We start from the raw sequence: 27,217 nt of genomic DNA on the forward strand, positions 1-27,217 counted from the left end.
TTTGTAGAGGTAAGCTATCCTTCATGCTTTTGTAGACAAACAAATGCTTGATGCATCAATCTTTAATATGAGAAAACATCTATTTTTAGTTTGTCAAACAGGGGCAGATGATTCAGGGGAGAGGAAATGTAGTCTGACAAAATGTGAATAATTGAAAACAACATTGGTAAAAAGACAGTAAGCCATTTCTAAGAATTTTGCAGGGAAGACCAGGATTGGTTGGCACAGGGGTTGGTCGGCACAGTTTTCATTCATTGTTGAATATCTCTGGTGGAACAGGCAGTAAGATTACACAATAGGTGCAAATGAAAGCCAAGGTTCATAAACAGATGTAGGATTGAAAATAATCCAAGATATTTGAAACTAACAAAGACATTTGCTTTCCTGTTTTCCACCCCCTCTTTCTACCACAAGGACCATTTGAAGTTCCCAAAGACAGTGATCCCAAAGACACAGTGATCAAGGCCTGTAAGCCAAGATGTGTGTACTTTGAGGGTCTATGAATTGTCACACCTTTAGGCCCGGTTTCACAGACAGGGCTTAGACTAAGCCAGGATTAGACCATAGATCAATTAGGACATTTAAGTAATTTTTATAAACATGCTTAGAAAGAAACATTACCGATGTGCATCTTAAAACTAAAAAGGCACTGATATATTTTTAAGATCAGTCAGTGCAAGTTTATTTCAGTGGAAACAGCTCAGACTTACATTTTAGTCTAGGACTAGTCTTAAGCCCTGTCTGTGAAACCAGGGGTTAGTGTGTGGGGGAAGTTGTAATTATCTGATTGGTCAGTTTGAATGTCTCACAATTGGGTTTTAGTCACATGGTCTGGGAAAGGATAAAAGAAGATGTAACTGATGCTCTGCTCTTTGGTGCTCTGGCTCTCTGGCTCTCTGGGTCCCTTTCTTGGGGCTCTCTTCCTTTACCACCTCTTCTCTCTCTCTCTCTCTCTCTCTCTCTCTCTCTCTCTCTCTCTCTCTCTATTTTTTTCTCAGGTAACATGTTACATGCTGGGTAAGATTAATGGTATAAGTTATCATCATCTCAAACATCTATTTTGTAACTATATTAAGTGTAACCATAACCATATTTTGTCATTACACCTTTTCAACTACAACTAATGTGCTAAATAGCTTTTATTTGGTATTGACTTTGAAGTGTTACCTATTGCAATACAATATTGTCACTCTCTATCGCAACGCTCTCCCACATATTAAACTATTGTAACTGCGCTTATATCTGTCGTTGGTATAAGTAGCAGTGGGTGGAATAGACAAGAAATGGACAGTTTTCTACCATCTTGCTAATAACATTTCTTTAGTCATTCGGCAGTCTTGCAGCTTGAACCACTGCAGGAATTCCACTCTTACACAGACATAGAAATGTCAAAAAATGGTTACAAAACAACTAAAATTATGTTGTACTAAAATTACATTTGTTATTATCCCTATTACAAATGCTTGGCAAATGGGGTTGCTTACAGTAATTACAGAGAGAAGCATAACAATACAATGTTTAACACACCAAAATAATAACATTTAACCCACATTTGTAATTACTTTTGTGGTTAGGTTTTTTTTTTTTTTTTTTTATTGTGATAAAGTATTTTTGGGGATTTAGTATTAACATTCCTTGCTCTCTTTTAGAAATTAAAAAAAAAAAAAAAACACTATGGTAGACTATTCCAATTGCCTTTTATTACATCATCCAAATACTTTTTTCTAAATTACTTCTCTATCTTTTTCATTGAGGAGGTTGATTTTTGATTTTAGATTGAAAAAATTGGCATCACATTGATAGGTTTCATTATCCAGATCATCCAGAACCACTATCCAGTTTATGCAACCTGTCACAGGTGGTTTTACTCCACTCCAAAAAGCCACATTGTCCGGATCAATCTGACAGAATGTGGCAATTCTACTTAAGAACACTTAATTTCCCTTCCATTGATCTATGTTTGAGACACTCTTGAAGTAAGATGAGAAAGCTCAAACCTAAACAACATATCATTTGTAACATCCTCCATCCATCCAGACTGTAAAGGGTTGCCGAGTGGTTAAGGCGTTGGACTTAAGATCCAATGGACAAATGTCCTCGTGGGTTCAAACCCCACTCCTGGTAGTAGCTTTAGTAGAAGAGCTCTTCGAAACTAGAGTTGGCGAAAGGTTGTTCTCAGACATGATTCAATCCAGATTGTGAATAAAAGTGGCTTGTCAAAGAAACACCAAATGCTTAACTCCACTCCAAAAAGCCACTTTACTTTGTCTGGATCGGTCAGATAATGTGGTGATCCTCGTTAAGGACACTTTATGATTAATTGTTTTCCTTTCCATTATTCTTGAAAGACAACCATATTAGATGCTGTTTTGAGACCAGGGTGGCCGAATGGTTAAGGCGTAAATGGACAAAAGGCCACATGGTTTCGAATCCCATTCCTGCTAGAAGTTTACTGTGCTCAAAACTGGGGTTGTACTTACGGTTTAGACTTGATTTACTCCATATTCTGAAAAACAGTAGTGCTTAATGCATATGTAATGTTGTAGGAACATCACACAGTTTAATCCACTCCAAAAAAACGCTTTGACCAGATCAATCGGATTAGATATGGAGATCTCAGATCCTAGTTAAGAACACTTTATAGTTAATTATTTCCCCTTACATTGATCTATGTTTGAACATTCTTTGTAGACCAGGATGGCCGAGTGGTTAAGGCGTTGGACTTAAGATCCAATGGACAAATGTCCTCGTGGGTTCGAACCCCACTCCTGGTAGTAGCTTTAGTAGGAGAGCTCTTCGAAACTAGAGTTTGCAAAAGGTTATTCTCAGACATGATTCAATCCAGATTGTGAATAAAAGTGGTTTGTCAAAGAAACACCAAATACTTTACTCCACTCCAAAAAGCCACTTTACTTTGTCTGGATCGGTCAGATAATGTGGTGATCCTAGTTAAGGACACTTTATGATTAATTTTTTTCCTTTCCATTTTTCTGTGTTTGAAAGACAACCATATTAGATGCTGTTTTGAGACCAGGGTGGCCGAATGGTTAAGGCGTAAATGGACAAAAGGCCACATGGGTTCGAATCCCACTCCTGCTAGAAGTTTATTGTGCTCAAAACTGGGATTGTACATACGGTTTAGACTTGATTTACTCCATATTCTGAAAAACAGTAGTGTTTAATGCATATGTAATGTTGTAGGAACATCACACAGTTTAATCCACTCCAAAAAGCCACTTTGACCAGATCAATCCGATCAGATATGGAGATCTCAGATCCTAGTTAAGAACACTTTATAGTTAATTATTTTCCCTTACATTGGCCTATGTTTGAAAGCTCCTTGTAGACCAGGATGGCCGAGTGGTTAAGGCGTTGGACTTAAGATCCAATGGACAAATGTCCTCGTGGGTTCAAACCCCACTCCTGGTAGTAGCTTTAGTAGAAGAGCTCTTCGAAACTAGAGTTGGCGAAAGGTTGTTCTCAGACATGATTCAATCCAGATTGTGAATAAAAGTGGCTTGTCAAAGAAACACCAAATGCTTAACTCCACTCCAAAAAGCCACTTTACTTTGTCTGGATCGGTCAGATAATGTGGTGATCCTCGTTAAGGACACTTTATGATTAATTGTTTTCCTTTCCATTATTCTTGAAAGACAACCATATTAGATGCTGTTTTGAGACCAGGGTGGCCGAATGGTTAAGGCGTAAATGGACAAAAGGCCACATGGTTTCGAATCCCATTCCTGCTAGAAGTTTATTGTGCTCAAAACTGGGGTTGTACTTACGGTTTAGACTTGATTTACTCCATATTCTGAAAAACAGTAGTGCTTAATGCATATGTAATGTTGTAGGAACATCACACAGTTTAATCCACTCCAAAAAAACGCTTTGACCAGATCAATCGGATTAGATATGGAGATCTCAGATCCTAGTTAAGAACACTTTATAGTTAATTATTTCCCCTTACATTGACCTATGTTTGGACACTCTTTGTAGACCAGGATGGCCGAGTGGTTAAGGCGTTGGACTTAAGATCCAATGGACAAATGTCCTCGTGGGTTCAAACCCCACTCCTGGTAGTAGCTTTAGTAGAAGAGCTCTTCGAAACTAGAGTTTGCGAAAGGTTATTCTCAGACATGATTCAATCCAGATTGTGAATAAAAGTGGCTTGTCAAAGGAACAGCAAATACTTTACTTTGTCTGGATCGGTCAGCTAATGTTGTGATTCTAGTTAAGGACACTTTATGATACATTTTTTTCCTTCCCATTTTTCTGTGTTTGAAAGACAACCATATTAGATGCTGTTTGAGAGGGTGGCCGTGTGGTTAAAGTCTGCGTGAACCGGAAGTTGCAAACGACTTTTCTCCAGTGTTGTGTGACGTATTTCCCAGTGAAAAGGAATATTGAACAGAGGGCAGGGTTTTACTTTAGCACTCCTCCTCTCCATCTCTCACTCATAGCAGACTAACGGTTTGAGGGGAGTGGTTAAGCGTTTCCCAACCCAAGCCGTCAAACCTACATCATCAGCCATTCCAGACCGGAAGTAACTTTTCAGACTTTGATTAAAGATTACGACGGCAAACAGTTTTTTTCTGTGTATTAACTTGCACGGATTAATTTTTCACCACAAGACTAGTAATATGTGCTAACAAAGTAAATAGGGTCAATTTTGATTTCTGTTGGACTTTAAGGCGTAAATGGACAAAAGACCACATGGGTTCGAATCCCACTCCTGCTAGAAGTTTACTGTGCTCAAAACTGGGGTTGTACATACGGTTTAGACTTGATTTACTCCATATTCTGAAAAACAGTAGTGCTTAATGCATATGTAATGTTGTAGGAACATCACACAGTTTAACCCACTCCAAAAAGCCACTTTGATCAGATATGGAGATCTCAGATCCTAGTTAAGAACACTTTATAGTTAATTATTTACCCTTACATTGATCTATGTTTGGACATTCTTTGTAGACCAGGATGGCCGAGTGGTTAAGGCGTTGGACTTAAGATCCAATGGACAAATGTCCTCGTGGGTTCGAACCCCACTCCTGGTAGAAGCTTTAGTAGAAAAGCTCTCTAAAACTGAGAGATTAGGTGATGATAACAACAATCTTGGAGTACTGCATACTCGAGATTCTTGAAAATCAACAACCAAACAGATGATATAAAAATACTCCTATATTTGTGATTAAAAGAAATTTCACGAGACTCCTTATGAGAGATTTAAAACTGCTATGCATTTCTAAGTATTAAAAATAAATTTTGTGTAAGTTTATTCCTGGCAGACCGTATCAGTAACATGATGCTATCTTATATTTTATAATTGATTATTGATATAATTGTCTATTGATGCTAACAGACACTAAAGGTTAAGTACTATTGATTTATAATGGTCTGTATTAGTAAATTGTTGGTAATTGAGCTAGCATCGATACTGTAATTTTAATGGGGTAATATTGGATTGGACAATACCAGAGGCGTTGCAGATGGTCTTAAATTCAAGGCACTAAAGGCCACAAAATGCTGTATCCAGACAAAGCACTGCACTTGGACTCAAGCACACTTTACAGTGAATTTTTTGTCCTTACATTAGTCCGTGCTGGGACATTCCTGTTCTGCACCTTAAAGAAAAAGAAAGAAATAATTAGCTTGTTGTAATTTAAGTATTTCAATATGTAGGCCTATATAAATAGGCCTAACTTTGTTACTCGTACTGAGCGTTAGCTTACATGATATCAATATTAATTTTGATGTTTTAACCATCCTTTAAAATCACTTATTTGGATTTTTAGACTATGGTTTTGCTTTTAGATTTTGAAAAGTAAAAGAATGAAAAGAGATATTGAGGATACTGGGGGAGAAAAAAACTTGACTACAACTACTAAAAACTGTCAATATTACTTCACCATTATTTGATGATATAGTATGTGGGGATAATTATCACAATAATGACAGCACACCAGGATGGCCGAGTGGTTAAGGCGTTGGACTTAAGATCCAATGAACAAATGTTCACGTGGGTTCAAACCCCACTCCTGGTAAGATTGGTTCTTTAAGAAACCTGAAAGAAAGACATCCATATGTGTTAACATTGCTTTAAATGCATAAAGTATTGTCGTAACAATAAATCTAATGCGTTGTCTGGTGTCATCCTCATATAACAACATGCATTACAGCAGATGTTTCTTTATTTCCAGGCAATTAACTGTTAACTAACTGTTGGCAAAATGCTCTACAGAACACTTGAAAAATTGTAAGGATTTTATTGATCAAAAACATATTTCTTTCCTTTGTTGGCAAATACATAACAGTGACAGAAAAGAGAGAAGAGTATTATAATCAAATAAAAAGTAAGGCGTAAAAATGTTAATAGAATGTTTTTACTTGAAGCTTTGATGTGCAGCTGTTTTTTTTATTATGCAACAATAACAAAAACAAGACAGTAATAAACTAATAAACAATAATGAGGGTTACAAAACAAAAACTAAAAGAATATTAAACTAGCTTAAATGTTTTACACCATAACAGAGTCTTATGTATAGAGTTTTTAGAGTTCCTCGAGGAGTTTAGATACACATCAAACTCTTTCTTGAAAATAAAAAAAGGAGTTTTCTTTGAAAATTTACATTGGTGAATATAAAATGTGGCAAGAAAAATTCTGGCATAAAGTGTTAATAAGAGAGCTAGACACCATATCATCTAAAAGTTGACTCACTAAAAGTATATTTTTATCAAACCAATTATTAAAAGTAAGATATTTATTTTTATGTCTAATATTTTGGTTCTTTAAGATAAAATAGCTATGTGGAGAAAATTATAATTATATATTAGGGAGCAGAATATTAAAGCCTGCTTATGAAAACTATAAACAGTTAAGGGTATTTTAGAGATGTCATTTACAGTGCAACAAAAAATGTAAACCTCCAACTGAACTGAAAATATGACATGTGATAATATTCCCAAAAGACTTGGAATTGTTTAAAAAAGACTTTATCCATTTAACCTTGAAATAATTATTACGAGTGGAAATGTCCATTAACTCAACACCCAGAGCCATTGTGGGATAGATAACCCGAGATAATCATCTTTTAATTTACGTCGAACAGCAAGGATAAGAGGTTCAAAGTTAAGTTTATATATATATATATATATATATATAATTATATCCAAGTAGCCTATTTAACTTCAGACTTGATTGGAATGTCACATTTAACATCAGTGGAATGTGTATTAAATAAAAGTTGACATTTGTGGATATTAAGAACTAAACCGCTAAATATGAATTACATTTAAGGCTAAAGAAACTTGATCTTTATTTTTAAAAACAGAGTTGTGTTGTCAGCCAATTGACTTATTAATATTTATGGGTTTGCAACAGAGATAGCCTACCTTCCAAATGACTATTTTGAAAGTGGATGGCTAATAGGAAGCAGAAAAAGATAAGGTGATATTGGGCAGCCTTGATGGATGCCTCCATCTATTAAATCTATGTACTATGTTGTAGTTTAATTGAAGCATTGGCATTAGGCCTACTATACAAAGTGTAGCCTAAATTGCATTGATAAAATTGGGACCCAAACCAAAAATACTCAAAGACTTCAAAGACTCAACAGAATCAAAAGCTTTATAAAAAGCAATAAAAATGCAAGAAACTGTAATCAGGGGAACCTGACTGATAGTCATCAATTAGGTAGCCTATATGATCTAGAACACATTTATTTCTTTTAGCAAAAATCATGGCTAATATTTTGTAATCATTAGCCTATTCAACAGGTTATAGGTCGCCAATGTTCAAGATGAGCAAGGTCCTTTTAAGGTTTTGGGATCAAATTTATAACGCCCTGAGTGGGGTGAGAGAGTTCCTTAATGAAGGCTCTTTAATACACTTGGAGAAGAAATGGAGAAAGAACATTTGAGAATCTTTTGTAAAACTCAGTGGTCAGACCATAATTTCCAGGAGATTTATTTAGTTTCAGCTCATCGATAGACTCAGAAAAATCTTTAATTTGAATAGGAGATTCACACAGAATTTTGCCGTTTGAGTCAAGAGAATTAAAAAATAAATCCAAATTTTATTGAGTTATTATGTGCAGCTGTTAGTTCGGGGCACGAGGACGGAATGTTTCGGTGCAACGTAACTGGATGTACCATCTCTGCTCTGGGGGGCGATATTCATAAAATACTGGCACTTTAATGAATATTTACATATTTGTACATACGCTATAGATTATAATCAAATCTTTACTAATACAGACGTATATTACAATGCTAAAATCGTATAACCTGCATTGCATCGTTCAATATAAACAATGACATTTACCAGGAAACCCCTCTATCAGCTATAAGTTCGTGTTACCCGACTTCCTCGGTCTCTTTCTGTAATAGGGAGTCCTGCGGAGAAGTTCAACTCGAACCGCTTGTCACTTATCAAACTCTTCTAAAGTAAGTAAAACTTTAGTTTCCACTAACACGATAGTGGTAAATATGTTTCTCTTGTATCGTGTTGTTGCTGAAGTGTTCCGCTGTGCGTGTCGCGCCACGTGGCTGCGAATGAAACCCATGAGTTTAATCCGCTGCAGAGTTTAAAACTCCTTGAACTTGATCCCACTCCATACACACCATACAGTATCTTAACTCATGAGTTTATAAAGCTTGCGTGAAGCATCTGGAGTTGATACTGACAGACAGCACACATGACGTTGAAGTTTGTGTTTCATATGTTCATAAACAGGGTGGGTCATATGAAGCATCTGTAACGGATCTGTGTGTGTGTGTCATCTAATCCTGACCTACAGGTCTCTGCTGGTTTAAATCTGGGTTAGACGTGTTGTTGTTACTCTGGTTTATTTGCTTTTCGTGTCCTTCAAGCCAAAGTCAGTCTCAGTGACTCCCCTTTTTATTTAGCGTAAATAAAATGGACATCTAGGCTATGTCACATGGTAACTTGCAATGAGTTTCTTCATCTTTCTTTTCAACATCTCTTTCTCATTCTTTTCATCTCAAAGACTAATGCAAATTTCACATTCTAAGGTTCCATTTGTTAACATGAATAAAGTACATGAACTAATAATGAAATCCTAAAAACACTTCTAAAGCATTTATTAATGTGAATTTCAACATTTATAGCCTATTAATACATTATTAAAATCAACTTGTACCGGAGTTAACATGAACTAACAATGAACAGTTGTGTTTTTTATTAACAAACGTTAACAAAGATTAATAAATAATGTATTGCTTATTTTTCGTTATTGCATTAATTAATGGGACCTTATTGTAAAGGGATACAAATAATATAACTTGATTGGAGATGACAAACAATAAAATAAGTCCATATGTCATAGCAAACATGCTCTGTGGTGACATTTGGTGAACTGTGTAACAAAGTACACTAACTTAGCATAAAACCTTGTTATTGGCTAAATAATTTGTTGTAATAGAAATGCATGGTGTGTTTGTAACCTGAATGATGGATTGTCCATAGTTTTGGAAGTTGGATTTAGTTTTAGTTTGAAATTTGGCATGACCAAATTTTCACCATTATAAGGTAGGGACTTTGGTAATGGAAAAAAACATGGTAATGGAATATTCCTGTCTATTTTCAACTTGATTGTTGCTATTTACACCATTTATTTGTGCAAAATACTGTAAATATTTATACCTTTTAATTTAATTGTTATTAGAGTTCTCTGCACTTTTGCTTCACATCACAGCTGAGGTTAATTTCTACTGAAAGGCGTTGGGATTGTGTGCATGTTTCTGTTGTTGTTTTTTCCTGTGGCTCCAATTACTTGTCAGATTGCATTTATTACTCAAATGATTGTATCTTAAAATGTGTTGTAATCAACAGTACGGTGACCGGGAGGGGACATGTTCGGTTCACTTAGTTTTGTCGTGGCCACAACATATAGCCTAAACTCGTGGGAACGTCATAATATTTCGTGGGCACGAGACCGTATGTTGAGGGAACGACATCCATTTCTTGAGTTTTATAACATGTGGGAACCGAATCTTCACATGTGACAAGGGCTCCTCCTTTTACCTCAGGCATAATTTGCTTTATTAGGCCTATTTGTTAATTTAAGTTTCTCATAATTTGTTTTTGTTCATTGCCTTTAACGGGACTTTATTTGTGACCCGAGTATTTCATTCAAGCCAGCAAATTTCCGACAAAAAAGCCCATTCAACTCAAGAATGTTTTTCACTTACGTACATCTTAATGCCAGAGACCGCACTATATCTTTATATGACATTCCTAATTCAAAGTAAAACGTTATTTCACCAGTCATCTCCATCTCCGACTGCTGTATATGGTTACAGTGTTGACCGATGTCGTTCTCTCAAAATATGAAGTCGTGGCCACGAGAAAAATATATCGTTCCCTCAACATAACCAGATAGCACACGTACGTCTGCAAGATGTCTGTTAAAGATCACTTCATCTGGAAAGCTGCTTCTGTTTACTAATATCTGATATACATCTTTAAGATGTCAGTTTAACATAGCCTACATTCTAAATCATTACATCTTAAAGACATTTTCTAAACGTCTATTTGACATCTGACAGGAAAAGTCCTATATATTGCAGATGAGCAAACACTCTAAAAAATATGTCTTCCAGATGTAAACACGCACATCAAATAGACGTCTCCGTGCTATTTGGATATGATCTCGAGGCCGCAACTTTACATCGCGTGGCCACGACATGATGATGTCACGGAATTAATTAAGTAAAACGTTCCCACAAATTAATATCTTGTGGCAACAACATATTATGACGTTCCCACGAGTTTATAGGCTATGTTGTGGCCACGACAAAACTAAGTGAACCGAACATGTCCCCTCCCGGTCACCGTAACAGTATGCCACATAATACTTGATATCAAGTTGAAAATAAGCCAGAAAATATTGAGGCATTTGGCTGTAATTTTGTGCAACTTGTTGGATATGGGCAAAAGTTCAAAGGTTTTCTGTTCGTTTTGTACTTGCATGGCTTTAAAAAAAAAGTGAAATTCTTAACATTTATTTATCAAAGGGACAACGACAATTTAGCTAATTATGTAATCTTTGGCCAGACTGCACAATAATTTGAATATAATTTTTTTTAAACGAAATTTGAATAAAATCACACTGTCTGAATGCGAAACGTCCAGTAATGTATTAGTTCCCTTGATGAATCCCTGTGAAAGCGTTTCCCTCATGAACGGACTTCTGCTGGTGTAAACCGGCTGCTCTGCAAGGCTTCTGAATGCGCTTGGTTGTTTCCATCTCTGCCCTCGTTTACTGTCTAACATCAGCTCAAACTAATTCTTTAGCATGTTACTTATTTGTTTTTCCTTATATGCTGTAATTGAGCTAGAGGATGGAGAACCAGTTGGGGTCTCGAGCCAAAGAAGATACTAGACACGAACAGACAAGGAATCTGCCCAATTCAAATGACGGAAAGAGAAACCGCACTCGTTCTTCCAGGTCTGAAAATCAAGGTTCTGAAGAAGGTCGTTTCCATCATGATCTGACCTCTCAGGGCACTAGAGGAGAGAAGGTTTGGTTCAACAGCAGCCTATATGAGCAGGCTAACGATGCCTATCAGACCTCGTTGAGCGCTGGGAGTGGGACCCCTCCAGTTTCGTCTTCCAAAGACCGAATCCCCCGCACCCTGGTCTTCAGGGCTAAACGAAACGGGGCACAACAATCCCAAGAGAAGGAGAACCAAACGTACACCCGTTCCAATGCGTCTCATCCACAGCAGCGGGGTTCGACCCACCAGCGCTCGTCGTCTGAACCCCAGAGGGATCGGCATTTCCCAAAAAGTAACAGGAAGAGGGTCTTCTCCGAGACCGAGCGCGCCCCTCATAAAAGGGACAAGTATGGCTAGTTTAGGGGCATGGGACAATTTCCTTTTTTTAAGAAACTCTGAAATTTGTCTTTTTACTTATTGAATGTTTTTGTGTGTTTAAGATCATTTTTCTCTTTTCAAAAGCTTCAACCTGGTTTGTGTCACCATTGGCTGCTGGGTGAAAGTTGATCAGTGTGAAACTAATCCGAGGGCTTTAGCACGCAAAGTCTGTCCTGTTGTCTGAAGCCAGTGTCAGCAAAAAATAAATGAAAGGAGTTTTAGTGGTTCAGGGGACTTGGACAATCAATCCAAATAACCATTCTACAAAATCAACGTGAATGCAAGACCTGGACGATGTAGTTTTTTCGTCATCATAAAGTTAGCCAGGCATAAAGTGGGTGTTTACAGAATGTACGAGTTTATTGGTTGGTGTAGTATAGTTATATATTGCCAAACATTCCTATTTTGTCAGCATATTATATTGTTCATATAACTTCTTTTCATTGTTTGCTTGTTTATTGTTATGTTCCTTGTTCTCATTGAGCAACAATATAAGTAAAATTGCTGTATTTAGCTAGTTATTGTCAGTCATGGCTGCCTTATTTAAACCAGCAGTTAGCTAGTCGTTCATGGTCACTGAAAGTTTAATCTTGCTCAACAAGTTTTGTTTTTCTCCTCCAACTTTTGGAGATTTTTTTTTTTTTTATTATTATAGAAAAATACCAATTCAAATTGAATTTTTAAATTGAGAAAAAAATAAATAAATGATTCGGTTCTATTGGCTGCCAAGAATTTAGCTTGAATGCAAGAAAAATCTCTAATGATTAATTGTGTAATTTAAGATCCAAATTCTAGAGAATTTGTAAGCTGTCATAATATGTGTAAATACAGGAGAGAAAATGTGGCACGTGGTGCTCGGCTTGATTTATATTTGCTTATGTTTTAATGCAGGGGTGTCAAACTCAGTTCCTGGAGGGCCACAACCCTGCAGAGTTTAGCTTCAACCCTAATTAAACACACCTGATCCAGCTAATCAAGGTCTTCAGGATTACTAGAAACTTCCAGGCAGGTGTTTTTGGAGCTGGTTGGAGATAAACTCTGCAGGACAGTGGCCCTCCAGGACTGGAGTTTGACACATGTGTTTTAATGCATTTGTGATGCACAATTACTCATGAATGAATTACTTTAAAAATGCATTGAAGACTTGCATTTTGAATTCTGATTTTTTTTCTTTTAACTTTTAAGTCTTTCTAAATTTGTATGTTTGCTCTTTGACACAAACTATAATTCTAACTTCCACGTCTACTTTTTTCGTGTTCTTAGCATCACAATGAGTGGACTTCAGGGACTCGCCCAGGAGAACATCTGGTTCGACAAGTCCAGATACGACGAGGCCGAGAGATGCTTCTACGAAGCCAGGAACGGCGTACCTCAGACATCTCAGGTACTGACCACTAGAGATCAGGATGCTGTAGCGAAGCAGTTTCAACAGCACAGTTTGAGGGTCTAAAACTTCCTCATTTGGGTTGTCATACAAACCGGTATAAGGCTGTAGTTGTCCCAATGAATGAGGGTGACAGAATCCTAATGGTGAGGCATGAATACATGTTTACTCAGCTGCTGTATGTCCAACGTTTCAGGTTTCTGCTTTTTCTTTTCACTGCACTGACAGCGCTTCATTATGTACTTCACCTGTGTATGTTTGTTTGTTTGCTTGCTTGCTTGCATGCTCACTCTCTGCCTCTTGCTGGTTTGTTTGACATGGGCCTTTTTACCCCGCTGTACCCTTCCAGGAGAGAGATTCTAGTGCCATCCTGCAGGACATTGCTAAAGCCCGACAGAATATCCAGCAATCCCTAGCCGGAGTGAGTACTGCCCCCAAAATGAAAGAACTCATCATAATCTCAACTCTTGGTATTAATCATTTTTTGGAGCATACTGAATTTGTACTGTAATCTTCTTGTGAACCGCATTTAACTAGAGTGATTACTGACGGTCTGTAACTGTCGTCCTGCATGGGACCACTTTGAAGGGCTGATTTAAATCTACGTCATGAAACTTTAACCAAGTTGGAGGTGAAATGAACAGGACAGTTTTTCATTCAGCTGCTGATCACCCACAAGATTGGAGCTACAGTACAAACACTCACCCTCCCAAAATATCCCTGTGCTATTTTAGCATGTGTACGGAGCCCCCTCCGTGCTTTTGGCAGGGAGAACAAATTCAGCTGCAGATATGGATTAGTAAACTTTACATGCAGATTACTAACTTGTGTACACAATTTATGACCTATAAAATTTGTAGTGCCATAAATTTTCTTTTTTAAGTTTTGTTTTTTTAACGTAAACCGAAATGAAAATGTAAATGAAACATAAAATATTTATAAAATATATATAATATATAAAAGTTATGCTGGGTACACACCAAAAGATTTTTTACATCTTATAAGATTTTCAAAATGTGATAGACCACAAACATGAGGACAAAAAAATCCTAGATTTAACCGTTTTGCTCCTATAGTGTGTGTGGTGTGCCATGATGTGATAAAGACAGCACACCACACACAAACAGATTTTCAACCAGAGTCTCGACTGTGAACGCAGGAAATCTGGCAAAATCTCTCGAGACCTCAGAACAAGCCTCCCGAACGATATGCAGGAATAAATTGCGATGATAGTGTTCGGAAAGGTTTTACACAACACGTTGTATAAACATTTGTGCTGTTGCCACAAGTCAACAAGCTGATCCTCCATCTCTGCTGTCCACATCAATTTTACTTTGTTCTGCGCCGTGACTGCGTTTGTTATGCTTCCGTCTTCCATCATCTCGCTTTCTGATTGGATATTGTTTTGTTTCACGTGATAATCTCCAGAACGTGCAGGCGTTTGTCCTCGGGGTTCCCCCCACACTTCAGGATTTCTTATCGTAAATATTAAACATGTTGAATATTTACGATTCGCGATCGGGGCGGCTCCGACGTTCTTCCGATCAGGTTCGGACACTCTTAACACACCTCACACCAAGGGAAAATCTGATAAAATAATCTGTAGAACCATCAAGATAATCGGGACATAGCTAGGATTGTCGGAAGGGGGGAAATCGGCCCAAAATCAGCCCGATTATCTTTTGGTGTGTACCCAGCATTTAATTATACTATCTTGGGCAGCTCAAGTAAACAGAAAATGTGGGAAAAGTGAATCAACAAAGTGATGTGGGTTTTGTTCTGTCCTAAAAGATTAACTTTTGAGTTCAAAATTGATCACATTATGGCCTGGTTTCACAGACAGAGTTTAGATTAATGTTAAGATTATTGTGTGCACATCCCACCATCTGGCAGGTGCTGGACAAAAAGGACTACTGAATAGAAAAGATTGAAATGTCCGCAACACTGCTTACTCCCATATTTTAATAAAAAAAGCAACGTTTCGACCCTACTGGGTCTTCTTCAGGCAAATGGTAAAACACATTTGATACAGAGATATATAGGCCTTACAATCAACTGACCCACCCTGTGATTACAATTAGCTTGATTGGGTCTGAACAAGCCTAATGACCCCACTCATTATTGAATTAAGAGAACAATTGCATGGAAAAAACGGTGGTTGATTGTTTTGGGAGTAAGCAGTGTTGCGGACATTTCAATCTTTTCTATTCAGAGTTTAGATTAAGCCAGGATTAGGCCTTAGTTCAGTTAGGACATTTAAGTAGCTTTTATAAACATGCCTAAGAATGAAAAAAAAACATTACTGGTGTGCATCTTGAGACAAAACAATGGCACTGACATATTTTAAGATATATCAATGCAGTTTGCTTTGTTAAAACAGCTCAAACTTGCATTTTAGTCTGGGACAAAATACTTTTGGGCACAGAAGTTGGCATTGTCGCATTTGCCCAATGAAAACAAAGTTTTTATCCAGTTAATTTTGGGGTAAATTAATGAAATCATGTGCACAGATTCTAAACTGAATTGCTTCGATACCTAAAAGGCTTCATAATTTTCCCAAAACAGACAGAATCTCCCACGGTCTCTTCTCGCTGATTCTGCAGCATTTGATTCCTCTGTCAGCAGTTACTTTACACCTCCCCGCATCATCAAAGCATATGCGTTCTAGATATCAACTAAGATTGACACATCAAAGATTTTATATAATCCAACTGTGTGCATCTAAAAACACTTATCTATAGCAAACTGTTCTGTCATGCAAGTGGGTCTAGCTTGATCTCCTTCCGTTCACTACATGACATCTTTATTTGTGTTTATGTGCCTGTTCATTTTGCAATGCATGTGCTGTGCTCTGTCGTTCTCAGTCTTGTTCATCTGTCATCATTCATATTATAATAAAAGGAAGCAGGTTGCTTTGCAGCTGCCTGAAGATGTTAGTGTGTGTTTGTGGTTTATGCTTTTATGGCATGTTCTTGGTCTGACTCAGATTCAAGCGCGCAGACCTCACAAGTACACTGCAAACATCTGCTTGCATGTTTTTTATTTTCTTCTTGAAAAACTGCAAAGATATGTGCACAACTGTCATTTTTTTTAAAAGAGCTATTCACAGCTGCACAAATATATTTAAGCAACCTATTTACCTCTTTAAAGGGATCATGACATGAGAAATCAAATTCGCCTTACTTTTGACATGAGGTACCATTAAAATATCATGCAAGGTTCATAGCTAATCAAGTTCCAAAATTGGCTTGTTTGGATAGTGTGGGATTTGTGACATCACGCAGGCAAATACATTTGCATATAACGGCATTGATTTAATAGGTATACATAATCTCATCACAGGCCCCGCCCACTGGCGTTCAGTTGCTTAACGTTGGGTCAAAAGCAAATAGAACCCATTATAATCACTGATGCTGTCTAGTGGATACAGTATACAGATGTGCGTTCAGTCTCTGCTGACAACAGGACTAATGAACGAGTGAAAGTACGCTCGCTTTGACACGTCCGGTTTAAACAGTTTATTTGCTAATTTCTGTAGAGACTTCAGAAGGATACCAGCGTCAGGAACAAGTGGATGGTTTATTTTAAAGGTTAACTCTCGCCAAAATGTAACCTAGGGTCTTTTTGTTAATCTACACAAGGCAAACTTTCATTTAAAAGCATAATTAGAATGGAAACGGCACTTTTAAGTTTGACCGTATTTTAGTTTTCGGTCAAATTGCCTTTTGAATGGGAGTGCTTCCCTTGGGGCACGAATATGATAGTATCAAAATCGCTATTTTTGAAACACTAAGAAGGCTCGACACAACATGAAACTTTGAAAATAATCGATCTCCAAATGTGAATGAACTGACTCTGAATTTTAGTGTTGTTTCTTATATGAAGATCCTTTTTCAAATACAAGGTCAATATTGATTTTCATTTTCACTAACGACAAAACAACAAATTATCCGTGAATTTATATGGAACTAAGCTTTAGGAGCTTTCTATCTTTACTCTCCTCCCTGTTACGTTGAATTCAGAGATCGACTATTTTTGACTGACAAAATGCCAGTGGCCAGAAACAACAACAGCTACAGTGAGTTGTTCAAAACCTTTCTTTTTAGTAAACTCTGTGTACACAATGTTCTCAATGCTAGAGTTCATGTGTAGAGCCCCTGGTGATACTTCCAGCAAAGTTTCATGTTGTGTCGAGCCTTCTTAGTGTTTTAAAAATAGTGATTTTGATGCTATCATAGAAGTGCCCCAAGCACTCCCATTCAAAAGGCAATTTGACCAAAAACGAAAATACGGTCAATCTTAAAAGTGGCGTTTCCATCCTTATCCTTTTAAACGAAAGTTTGCCTTGGGTAGATTAACAAAAAGACCCTAGGTTGCATTTTGGCCAGAAATGGCATCTTGGATCGCATCAGATTATATGTTTGTTCGGAGCATTTTGTTTTGATCTGACAGCAGGTTCATTACAAACCATATGTTAATAATTTCATAATGTTTGTCTGTAAATTACGGTTTTATATGGATAATGTATTCAAAACACATACTCGTGTGGAATAGTGGGCGCTGATACCGTTTCTTATGCAATGACGTTAGCCAATCATAAGTGTGTTTACTGACAAGCCTTAAAGGAGCCGCTTTTTGTGCAAAAAAAAAAAAAAAACGTAATATAACCGTAAGGAACATTTTATAATAAAAAAAAATAATGTCATGACCCCTTTAAAGCGAAGCAAAAACTGAATGGCAATGAAAACAATTAATGCATGCATCTCTTCTCTATGAAAGCCTGTTTCCAAAGTTATTGCGACTTCTCTCGCAATTCAGACTTTTTTTTCTCTTTTTTTTCTTTTGCTCATAAAGTCATAATTGTGAGATATAAATTCACAATTCAGAGAAAATTACCTCAGAATAGGATTGCAATTGTGAGTTTATATCTAGCAATTCTGAGAAAAATCCAGCAATTCTGAGAAAAACGTCAGAATTGTGAGAGGAAAGAGTTTCTCAGCTTCTGTTATAGTCGTTTATCTGTGTCTCTCTTCTGATTTGTTTTCTGGTTGTGGTGGTTAAATGTGACTCTCTCAGGTGAAGACTTCTCTACAGGCTAGTAAAGGGCACACGCGCGCTCAAAAACCACGGGAGAGGAAGACTGTAAGTGCTCTGGGGCGGTTCAGTTGCTCATCTGTGTGAAAAGCATGTGAATAGAGCCTGGAGCAGCGTGGATCATACACACATTTCTGCTTGACTCATCCAAAACAGCCTGTTTACTGTGTGACTAGTGTTTCTATGGGAGGTTTTTACACATTAAGGGCACAGACATCATGCATGACTGTGTTTTCATGCATTGGTTTAAAGTTTTAGCCTTCACCAAAGTAAATTGCATGCAAATCAAGTGGGAAATTTTTGTTTATTTCAGTGTTTCAAACATCAGATCCTGCTATAAATGCATTCACGTGTTTTCCCGTGGTTTTTAATTGGTTGACAAACCTTTTGTTGGGCATGTCTGCAGTCGCAGCCCTGCATGGTGTGATTTTAACAGTCAGCTCTTTATAAGATGTAATTCACTAATGTTCAGTTCTCCTCCATCTGATTTGCAGAGTCAGAATGCCAGTAAGTCTGAGGATCAGAGTGAGCTGCTCTCTCGTTTCAAGAGTCTAGAACTGGACAACAAGAATCTGCACAAAGGTACATATGAGAAAAGACAGAGATATGGCTGTTCCAAAACCTAGCAAGTTTCCTACCTAGAAAGCAATTTTCTAGTTGACACCGTAGACACGGTGATTGTTAGCAATGCAATGTGGGCATGTCCATAAAAGCACAATTCCCACAGGCTTTCCTACTCTCTAAGATCAACATAAAATGCCTATGTGGACAGTGATGCAACACACTAGGGTTTGGAACAGATTGACACAGTTTGAGCATATTGTGATCAGTGTGAGATTAATGGTGCGTTTGGTTTATCAGTGGTGGATGATCTAAGAGCCACGCTGTCCAAACTGGAGTCCAGAATGGCCACGCTGGAGAAAGGCCAATCACCGGCTTCAAAGTCTGTTACCGTCACCAAGGTAGTTGTGAGATACTACCATCTTGAAGTCAATAATAATGAGGCCACCTTTGTGCATTAAGAAAATACAACCATAATTCTTTACATACCATGTATGTTGTTTTATCTGAAGGCTGCTCCTGTCCAGACGCCCAAGGTTGAGAAACATAACGGTGCTGACGATGATGACGACATCGACCTGTTTGGCAGTGATGAGGAAGATGAGGAGGCAGAGCGTATCAAAGCAGAGAGGGTGAAGGAGTACTCCCAGAGGAAAGCCAAAAAACCAGCCCTTATCGCCAAATCATCCATCCTGCTGGACGTCAAACCTGTACGAGACCTTCAGCGCACACAATCTTTAACCTGTCAAGTATAATTTCTTCCTGCTGAGTTCTAGTTTTGAATATATCATGTTTCTTTCATTGATCAGTGGGACGATGAGACCGATATGTCCAAGCTGGAAGAGTGTGTGCGCTCCATACAGATGGACGGGCTCCTGTGGGGAGCTTCGAAGCTGGTTCCTGTCGGATACGGCATCAAAAAGCTGCAGATCAACTGTGTGGTAGAAGACGATAAAGTAGGAACAGACATTCTGGAAGAGGAGATCACCAAATATGAGGACTACGTAAGTGCATAATGTTTTTGGTTGAATCATGATTAAAAAAATTCTGGTTACTTTCATTTTTATTGAAACTTTTTTTTTTAGGGCTGTTTTATTTATTTTTTTATTTTTATTTTTTTTACATTTAATTTACTTTATTATAGTACGGTAATTGTTTTATATGCTGTAGAACAATACTGATTATATTATAATGATGTATGTTTTACAAATGTGTTTATTTATTGCATTACAGTAATTTTAATAAAATGGAGGAAAACATTAACTTGATTGTCATGAAATAACAAAATAAGAAAATTATATAATTTATATTAAATAGATTATTAAAAAAAAATTATAATGAAAAAACACATCATATTGACAAAAAACATGTTAGACTAATGGCCTTAATTTTAATAATTAAAAGCCTTAATTTTATAATATATACATATTATACAATTTATTAAAAATATATATATATTTATACGTCATTATAAAATCAGTATTTTACTGCAATACATTTTTTGTGTATTTATTGCATTACAGAAACTTTAATAAAAGGAAAACTTTTGAAGAAAAAATTACATAATTATCATGAAAGTAAATCGCTTTATTATATAAATGATATGAAATTAAATGTATAAATTTGATGCATATCACAATGACAAAAAAACATATTTTAAGCTTAATATGCATTACATATATTTAAAAGCAAAATATGATTTATTTTTTGTAATTTTGTGAATTGCAGCGAAATACTGGTGATGATTTCATATTTATGTATAAACAATTTACAAATGTGTGTATATTGCATTAAAGTAATTTTAATAAAATAATTAAGGAAAAGTTAAAGTGACATTTTTACTCTTTGATAAGATTTATAAAATGTTTTAAAAAATCAAGTTCTATTGACCAAAACTACATTCATTCCTCATTATGTTGTAGGTCCAGAGTGTCGATATTGCTGCCTTCAACAAGATCTGAGCCTCTCGCCACGAAGAACCACCTCACACTGGGTTATGCTGCTTTTATATCACACGGTTTCCAATAAACTGTTCAGCCACGTGAACAAACTCACTGTATTGACTCTTTATTAGAATTCTCTTTATTCCTGACCCGGTTTTACAAGTTTCCATTATATTCATGCTTCATATTTGAACTATTATTCTTTATTTAAAGGGTTACATGTAGTTCACCCAAAAATGAAATGAAAAGGGAAAGTGTAACACAAAGAAATATTTTGGTCAGAGTGCTCCTTTTCATAATGGTTGCATGGGCGGTTTTACAATAAGCAGCTGGAAGAAAACAACACGAAGGTAAGTGAACAATGACATGCTTTTGATTTCTGGGTGAACTGTCCGTTAAACAAAATGAGAGCACAGACTGAATTGCTAAGCTGAGAAGCTGAAAGTTCGACAGAGTTTCAAAGTGGATCCCAGTCCAACCCAGAAACCAGGGTAGAGAGGCTGGGCAAACATAGTCTGCTCTCGATGCAGCAAAAACATGGTATCATCTGCCAGAGAGACGCTATAAAACGCGAGAGTTCCAGCGCCGCGATCGAGATACACGCCGACTCTGTGTGGTGTTGGAGTGTGTATTTCTACACTAAACTTACTGTGACGGAACAAACAAAGAGAATCGGAGAAATCTAAACTCCACGATTTTGAGTTGCATCCCAGTTTTCGGTCCATATTCCCTCCAGTCCTGGGAATTGATTTGTAGGAAACTCCAATAGAAACTCCTCCAGCACCTCCCCACTCCACCTCCCAGTATCCGCATCCAGACAGAGCTTCAGTGCACAGGACCTGAGCCCAGCTGCTGAAGCGCTCTGGGTGACCCGGGTACGGCTGAGGCTCGTGGACCGTCGTGACCTCTGTGTGATCTCCAGAAAGACGGAGGAAAGAGTTTGCGGTGTTTGGGTCTAACGTCAAATCACAGCAGTCTGAAAGAGGAAAGATACTTGGCTAATAAGTCTTGTCTAATAATTTACATTATCACATGGCTATCTGAAGTCTTATTGTGATTGGTCAGTTGCAACATTCTGCGATCAGTAATTCCCCCATAATGTATTATGTATTAAAGGCACACTATGCAAGATTTGTACCTTAAAGGGTAACTCTCACCAAAGTACAACCTAGGGTCTTTTTGTTTATCTACCCGAGGCGAACTTTCATTTAAAAGCATAATTAGAATGGAAACGCCACTTTTTGACCGTATTTTTGTTTTCGGTCAAATTGCCTTTTGAATGGGAGTGCTTGGGGCACTTCAATGATAGCATCAAAATCGCTATTTTTAAAACTCTAAGAAGGCTCGACACAACATGAAACTTTGCTGGAAGTATCACCAGGGGCTCTACACATGAACTCTAGCATTGAGAACATTGTTTGTGCTACACAGTTTACTAAAAAGAAAGATTTTGAACAACCGCCTGCATTTTGACAGTCAAAAATAGTCTATCTCCGAATGTGAATGAACTGACTTTTGAATTTTAGTATTGCTTCTTATATGAGGATCATTTTTCAAATACAAGGTCAATATTGATTTTCACTAACGACAAAACAACAAATTATCCGTGAATTTATAGGGAACTAAGCTTTAGGTGCTTTCCATCTTTACTCTCCTCCCTGTTACATTGCATTCAGAGATCGACTATTTTTGACTGTCAATATGCCGGCGGACATTGATGTTTGCAGTGCAATATTTGACTGGAAAAGTAAAAATGACGTTACTTTCATCAGTTATGGCTTGTCAGATCTATTCTGCCTGCTTTGAATCAGACACAGATATAGTAGTGCGGTAAGATTACATTTATTTAAATAAATTATAGCATTATAGCGTGTGAATAACCTCACAGCTTGTTAAGACGCTGCACAGTAGGTAAACAACTTTAAAAACAGCGATGTTACCACATCGCTGAGAAATATAATGTAACAGTAGCAAAGCTATTTTATTAATAAAAGTTACAGGGCAGCGTTGATATCAAGTTTCTGTGCACTGAATGTTTTTGTGTGTGATCTCTACACGCTTCAATGAAACCAGCGCTTTAGTAGAACGGTGATTAAACTGACCGGAAGTACATGTGCATTAAATGGTTTTAATGCACACCTTCCAGCCAATCAAAATCAAGGGTCCCACTTTATGTTAGGTGTCTTTTAACTGGATGTACATTTCCTTGTACATAATAACCAATGTGTGCTAAATCAGAACTCACATTGTAAGAAATCTCCTCTGGTCCTCGGCTCAGTCTGTTGTAAATGTCTATGGGCTGGAAAAGGTCAGAGAGTTGAATTATGTCAGATGTATTTAACTTACACCGGTAAACATGGGTGAGTTGATGTGGTTTGATGACTCACTTGCTGGGAGGGATGTGAGTGTCCGTACCTGTTTCAGTGTTCAACGGACAACTCAGGGAGTTTTCAGCTGACTGATCGTGCTCATCAACTGTAAATATAACAGTGTTCGCTGTCAACAGCCATTTGTGCATCCGCATTCAAAAGCAGGTGTCAGCTCTGGAGGACTAGATCTTGTGGATCTGTGTTTATATACTCACCTAATTCTGAGATCTTTGTAGACTCTCTGTCACAGACCTCGCTGACTTTATCTCTCAGCTCTGTGAGAGCTTTTCTCAATATCAGCAAAGGGAAGTACGGATGGACATCAATGCTGGGCCGACCTCCAGTGTCAGGTGGAGCACAGAGCATCTTATAGTTCTGCACAGGTGAGTCAGACAGGTAAAGTTAGTGCGTTAATGTACAAGCAAACACACCTTTTTATTCGCTGCATGGCCCAAATTCCCCAAAGAGAATAAAAGCAACTTCTTTTCTTCAGCTGTTCACATATTGTTTCTTGTGGAGTATCGTAACCTCCAGCACAAACAAACAAATTGAGTTCATATTTCAGACTTCACCTGTAGGAAATGGATATGATCCTCAGTGTTTGAGAGCGCCTCTAGCTCGGCCTCTCCTCTTCTTTGTTCAACTATCTGTTGACTCAGTCGTTCTAGAAGCTTCTCCGTCTGGCTGAGAGCTGTTCTCTCCTCGCCTCTGATCTGCTCTTTCACCTCCGAATGCTTCTTTTCAACGATGCGCAGCAGTCTGATGAAGATCTTCTCACTGTCCTCCTCAAACGCTTGTGCAGAACGCTATTGCAATGACAGAAAGGGTTGTTTAACCCTTTGGCCCTGTTCACGTACAGGTCACACTCGCACTGTTCGCTGGTCTAACCGAACGAACACCATAATGTATCTTTTTTTAAACAAAATGAATGTGCTATCTTTTTCTTCCTTAGTCATTTTTGAATTAATATTTTGTGTTTTGAGAGCATTTCATGATAAGCTACTAAACCATATTTATCTCTAAATAATGCCCCAATTATTCCATTTAAAAATGTACAATCATACATTTCTCAAAACATAGGTCAATTTTCTTCACAAAGTTCAAACTAACTTTCAGCTTTCATTTCATATCCATAATGCACTAAACCTCCAAAACACTTCATACATCAGCTCATTCTTCAACACAACTGGCAAAGGTTGTCGCCCAATAAATAGACTTTATTATTCATAAAACAATGACATAAAAAACACTAACAACAAATAGCATTACACGATGTTTTGTTTTGTGAAATTTCTTCACAAAACAAGAATGACACACTCTGCTGTATGGTCCATGTTTACATTACAGTACAATGTTGATGACATGTCTAAGAAATGAATTCATACCATTTGAAAGAAGTAGTCACTGAATGCATTTTGTTCCAAAGCAATGATAAATGATCCACAGTTTACGCACATAGACTGCTGTTGTGGGAAGAGTTTTGAAAAAGTGACCCTAGTATTAAGAAATGTCCTAGCGAGTGTAAAATTCATATATAATATTCATATAATACAGATTATCTATTGGGACACTTTTTAATGGGCGGCCTACTTATTAAAGACAAGAAACACTCTTGTGTATAACCCTATACATATAAAATAGGGTTGTGTAATCCCTAGTTAGTGTTTTCAGACATAATTATTGATACTGCATTTTGATATATATGCAGTTCATAAGTGTGTGTGTATTTTGCTCTCTAGTGTCCAGTTTCACAGACAAGGCTTTAGCCTAAAATGTTTGAGCCATTTTAATTGAAAGCAACTTGCACTGATATATCTTAAAACATTGTTTTGTCTCAAGATGCACACCGGTAATGTTTTTTTTTTTTTCTAAGGCACGTTTATAAAAGCTTCTTAAATGTCCTAATTTAACTAAGACCTAATCCTGGCTTAATCTAAGCCCTGTCTGTGAAACCAGGCCTACATGTTTCAGAGAGTTTAACACATTCATTGCTGGATTTTTTTCCCTTGCATTGTGGCTGATTTGAATCCCACAAAAATTGCTCTGGTTTCATATTTCTCATTCATATGGTATTCATTTACATGTTACATTTATGCATTTGGCAGACTGCCAAGTTTTGTTCCATTCCTCTGAAGTAGTTTTTTATTTTATTTCCTCAAACAGGACGAAGGGTTAATAAAGCAAAAGCACAGATGTGTTCCACACAAAAATAAGCAATCTGTCATTATCTGAAATTTTCAGCAGTAGACCTACCTTGACGTATTTCACAATGTCTCTGAGTTCCTTTTCTCGTTCCTTGCACCTCTGCTTTGACTTCTTCCACGCTTCCTCGAGATGTTTCTGTTTGAAACCCGTGCACGTGAACATTTATGCCATCTTCAAACTCTGTTTAGTGCAATTCAAAGATTTTCTTTACAGTTTTTGTTACCTGTTTTTCCGTCCTCTCCTCCATCACCGACACCACGCTGTGCCCCTTATGCCCGTCTTTTAAGCACGAACTACAAATGCATTGTTGGTCTGTGCGACAGTAAACATCCCGCAATTTATTGTGCCGTGAACAGATTCTTTTCTGCGCTTGTTTTGTAACTTCAATAAGTGGATGCATTCTACTGCGATTCCTTTCATTGTGAATCTTCACGTGAATTTCGCAGTATAACGTCTGACATTTCACACAGAACTTAACAGCTCGGTGTTTCTTCCCGGTGCAAACGTCACACTCCACATCCTCTGCCTTCGCACCAGGATCTTGAACGCCGGTTCTCCTCAGTTTTTCCACTACATCAGCCAGCATGGTGTTTTTCGACAGCGCAGGTCTGGGGCTAAAGGTGCGTCGACACTGAGGGCAGCTGCATTCCTCTTTTAACTCACATTTCCTCCAGTAACCTTTAATACACTCCATACAGTAACTATGTCCGCAGGGAATAGTGACCGGCTCCCACAGCACTTCCAAGCACACTGAGCAACAGAACTGGTCCTTATCGACAGAGATATTTGTTCCTGCCATTTTCCCCTACATGTGTACAGTCAGAGGAGAGTGAAATGAAAGGCAGTAAACTGGTCGCCAAGGACAGAGAGGACGAAACAATGATTGTTTGTGTATAAACTGGGCGTGAACATAATGCAGGTACAGTAGAAGCTTATCAGGTTTCAGTCCGAAACAGCCTGAAGCGGCCAATGACACACAAGAACAGGAAAGGGCCACTTCTTTGCTTTTATGCAAATCGAAGTTCCAGGTGGGTAAACTTGCTTTACATACAGCATACATACAATATATTTTGTGATCTGCTGAAAAAAAAGAGGAAAGTCCCTGCTTTCTACTGATATAAGTATTGTTTCTCATTATTTAAATAGTGGTTGTCATAAAACACGTTTTTGAGAAAGTATCCATCAATTTCTAAACATATATTCTTCAGTCTCGTTTCATTGAACAGGGGTTCCCAAACATTTTCATGCTAAGACCCACCAAAAACATTTTAGAACATAATATAAGTGCATTTGTTCTTTTTTTGTTCACATTTGGTATTTTCTTTGGCATTGTTTTAGTATTATTATGGGAAACATGAATAAAGACATGAGTGTGAGATATAATCTGCAGACAAAAAGAGAATATATTTTTCTTTTTTCTTTTGAATTCTTTTGCTTCCTTATTTCTTTATTAGATAATGATGCATATCACATGGAAATTACAGTTCAATAAATGAGTCATATGTTGATTCAGTATGGATTCAATGAGTTCATACAGTAAAGAATTCATTAGATTGATTCAAAATGGTAACTGAGTTTGTGAGTGTTTTTTCAAGGATTCATTAAGTGTTTCTTTTTTTTTTTTTTCGCGATTGAGACTACAAGGTCAAACTGCACAGCAACTCATGATGAGGTACATTAGTGGCCAAATGTGATGTCCAGCCTAGGAAAATTTACATCATCCTTTATTTAAATATTATACAAATGTGTAAATGATTTTGTAAGCA

General features: G+C 37.3%; 2 protein-coding genes across 9 annotated transcripts; one reads left to right on the forward strand and one right to left on the reverse strand.

Moving 5' to 3' along the window:
• Positions 1-7,812: 7,812 nt before the first annotated feature.
• Positions 7,813-20,984, forward strand: eef1da (eukaryotic translation elongation factor 1 delta a (guanine nucleotide exchange protein)). Of its 8 annotated transcripts, XM_079876376.1 has the most exons (10): positions 8,371-8,442; positions 11,359-11,864; positions 13,159-13,279; positions 13,629-13,700; positions 18,356-18,421; positions 18,868-18,955; positions 19,235-19,335; positions 19,447-19,644; positions 19,744-19,938; positions 20,857-20,984. In XM_079876376.1, the coding sequence occupies exons 2-10, from the start codon at positions 11,362-11,364 to the stop codon at positions 20,893-20,895; spliced, it is 1,383 nt and encodes a 460-aa protein (XP_079732502.1). In that variant the 5' UTR covers positions 8,371-8,442; positions 11,359-11,361; the 3' UTR covers positions 20,896-20,984. The 8 variants fall into 8 exon arrangements, with proteins under 8 accessions (XP_079732509.1, XP_079732508.1, XP_079732504.1 ...); XM_079876378.1 differs by lacking the exon at positions 13,629-13,700 and having other exon boundaries at positions 8,111-8,442; XM_079876380.1 differs by lacking the exon at positions 11,359-11,864 and having other exon boundaries at positions 8,348-8,442.
• Positions 20,873-26,324, reverse strand: ftr87 (finTRIM family, member 87). The gene is made up of 7 exons (XM_079876375.1): positions 25,675-26,324; positions 25,500-25,586; positions 23,819-24,052; positions 23,462-23,621; positions 23,293-23,352; positions 23,123-23,176; positions 20,873-21,853 (listed from the first exon to the last, which is right to left on the reverse strand). The coding sequence occupies exons 1-7, from the start codon at positions 26,248-26,250 to the stop codon at positions 21,303-21,305; spliced, it is 1,722 nt and encodes a 573-aa protein (XP_079732501.1). The 5' UTR covers positions 26,251-26,324; the 3' UTR covers positions 20,873-21,302.
• Between the last annotated feature and the right edge of the window lie 893 nt (positions 26,325-27,217).

Source organism: Squalius cephalus (genome assembly GCF_949319135.1).
Source record: "Squalius cephalus genome assembly, chromosome: 7".
Classification (NCBI taxonomy): domain Eukaryota; kingdom Metazoa; phylum Chordata; class Actinopteri; order Cypriniformes; family Leuciscidae; genus Squalius; species Squalius cephalus.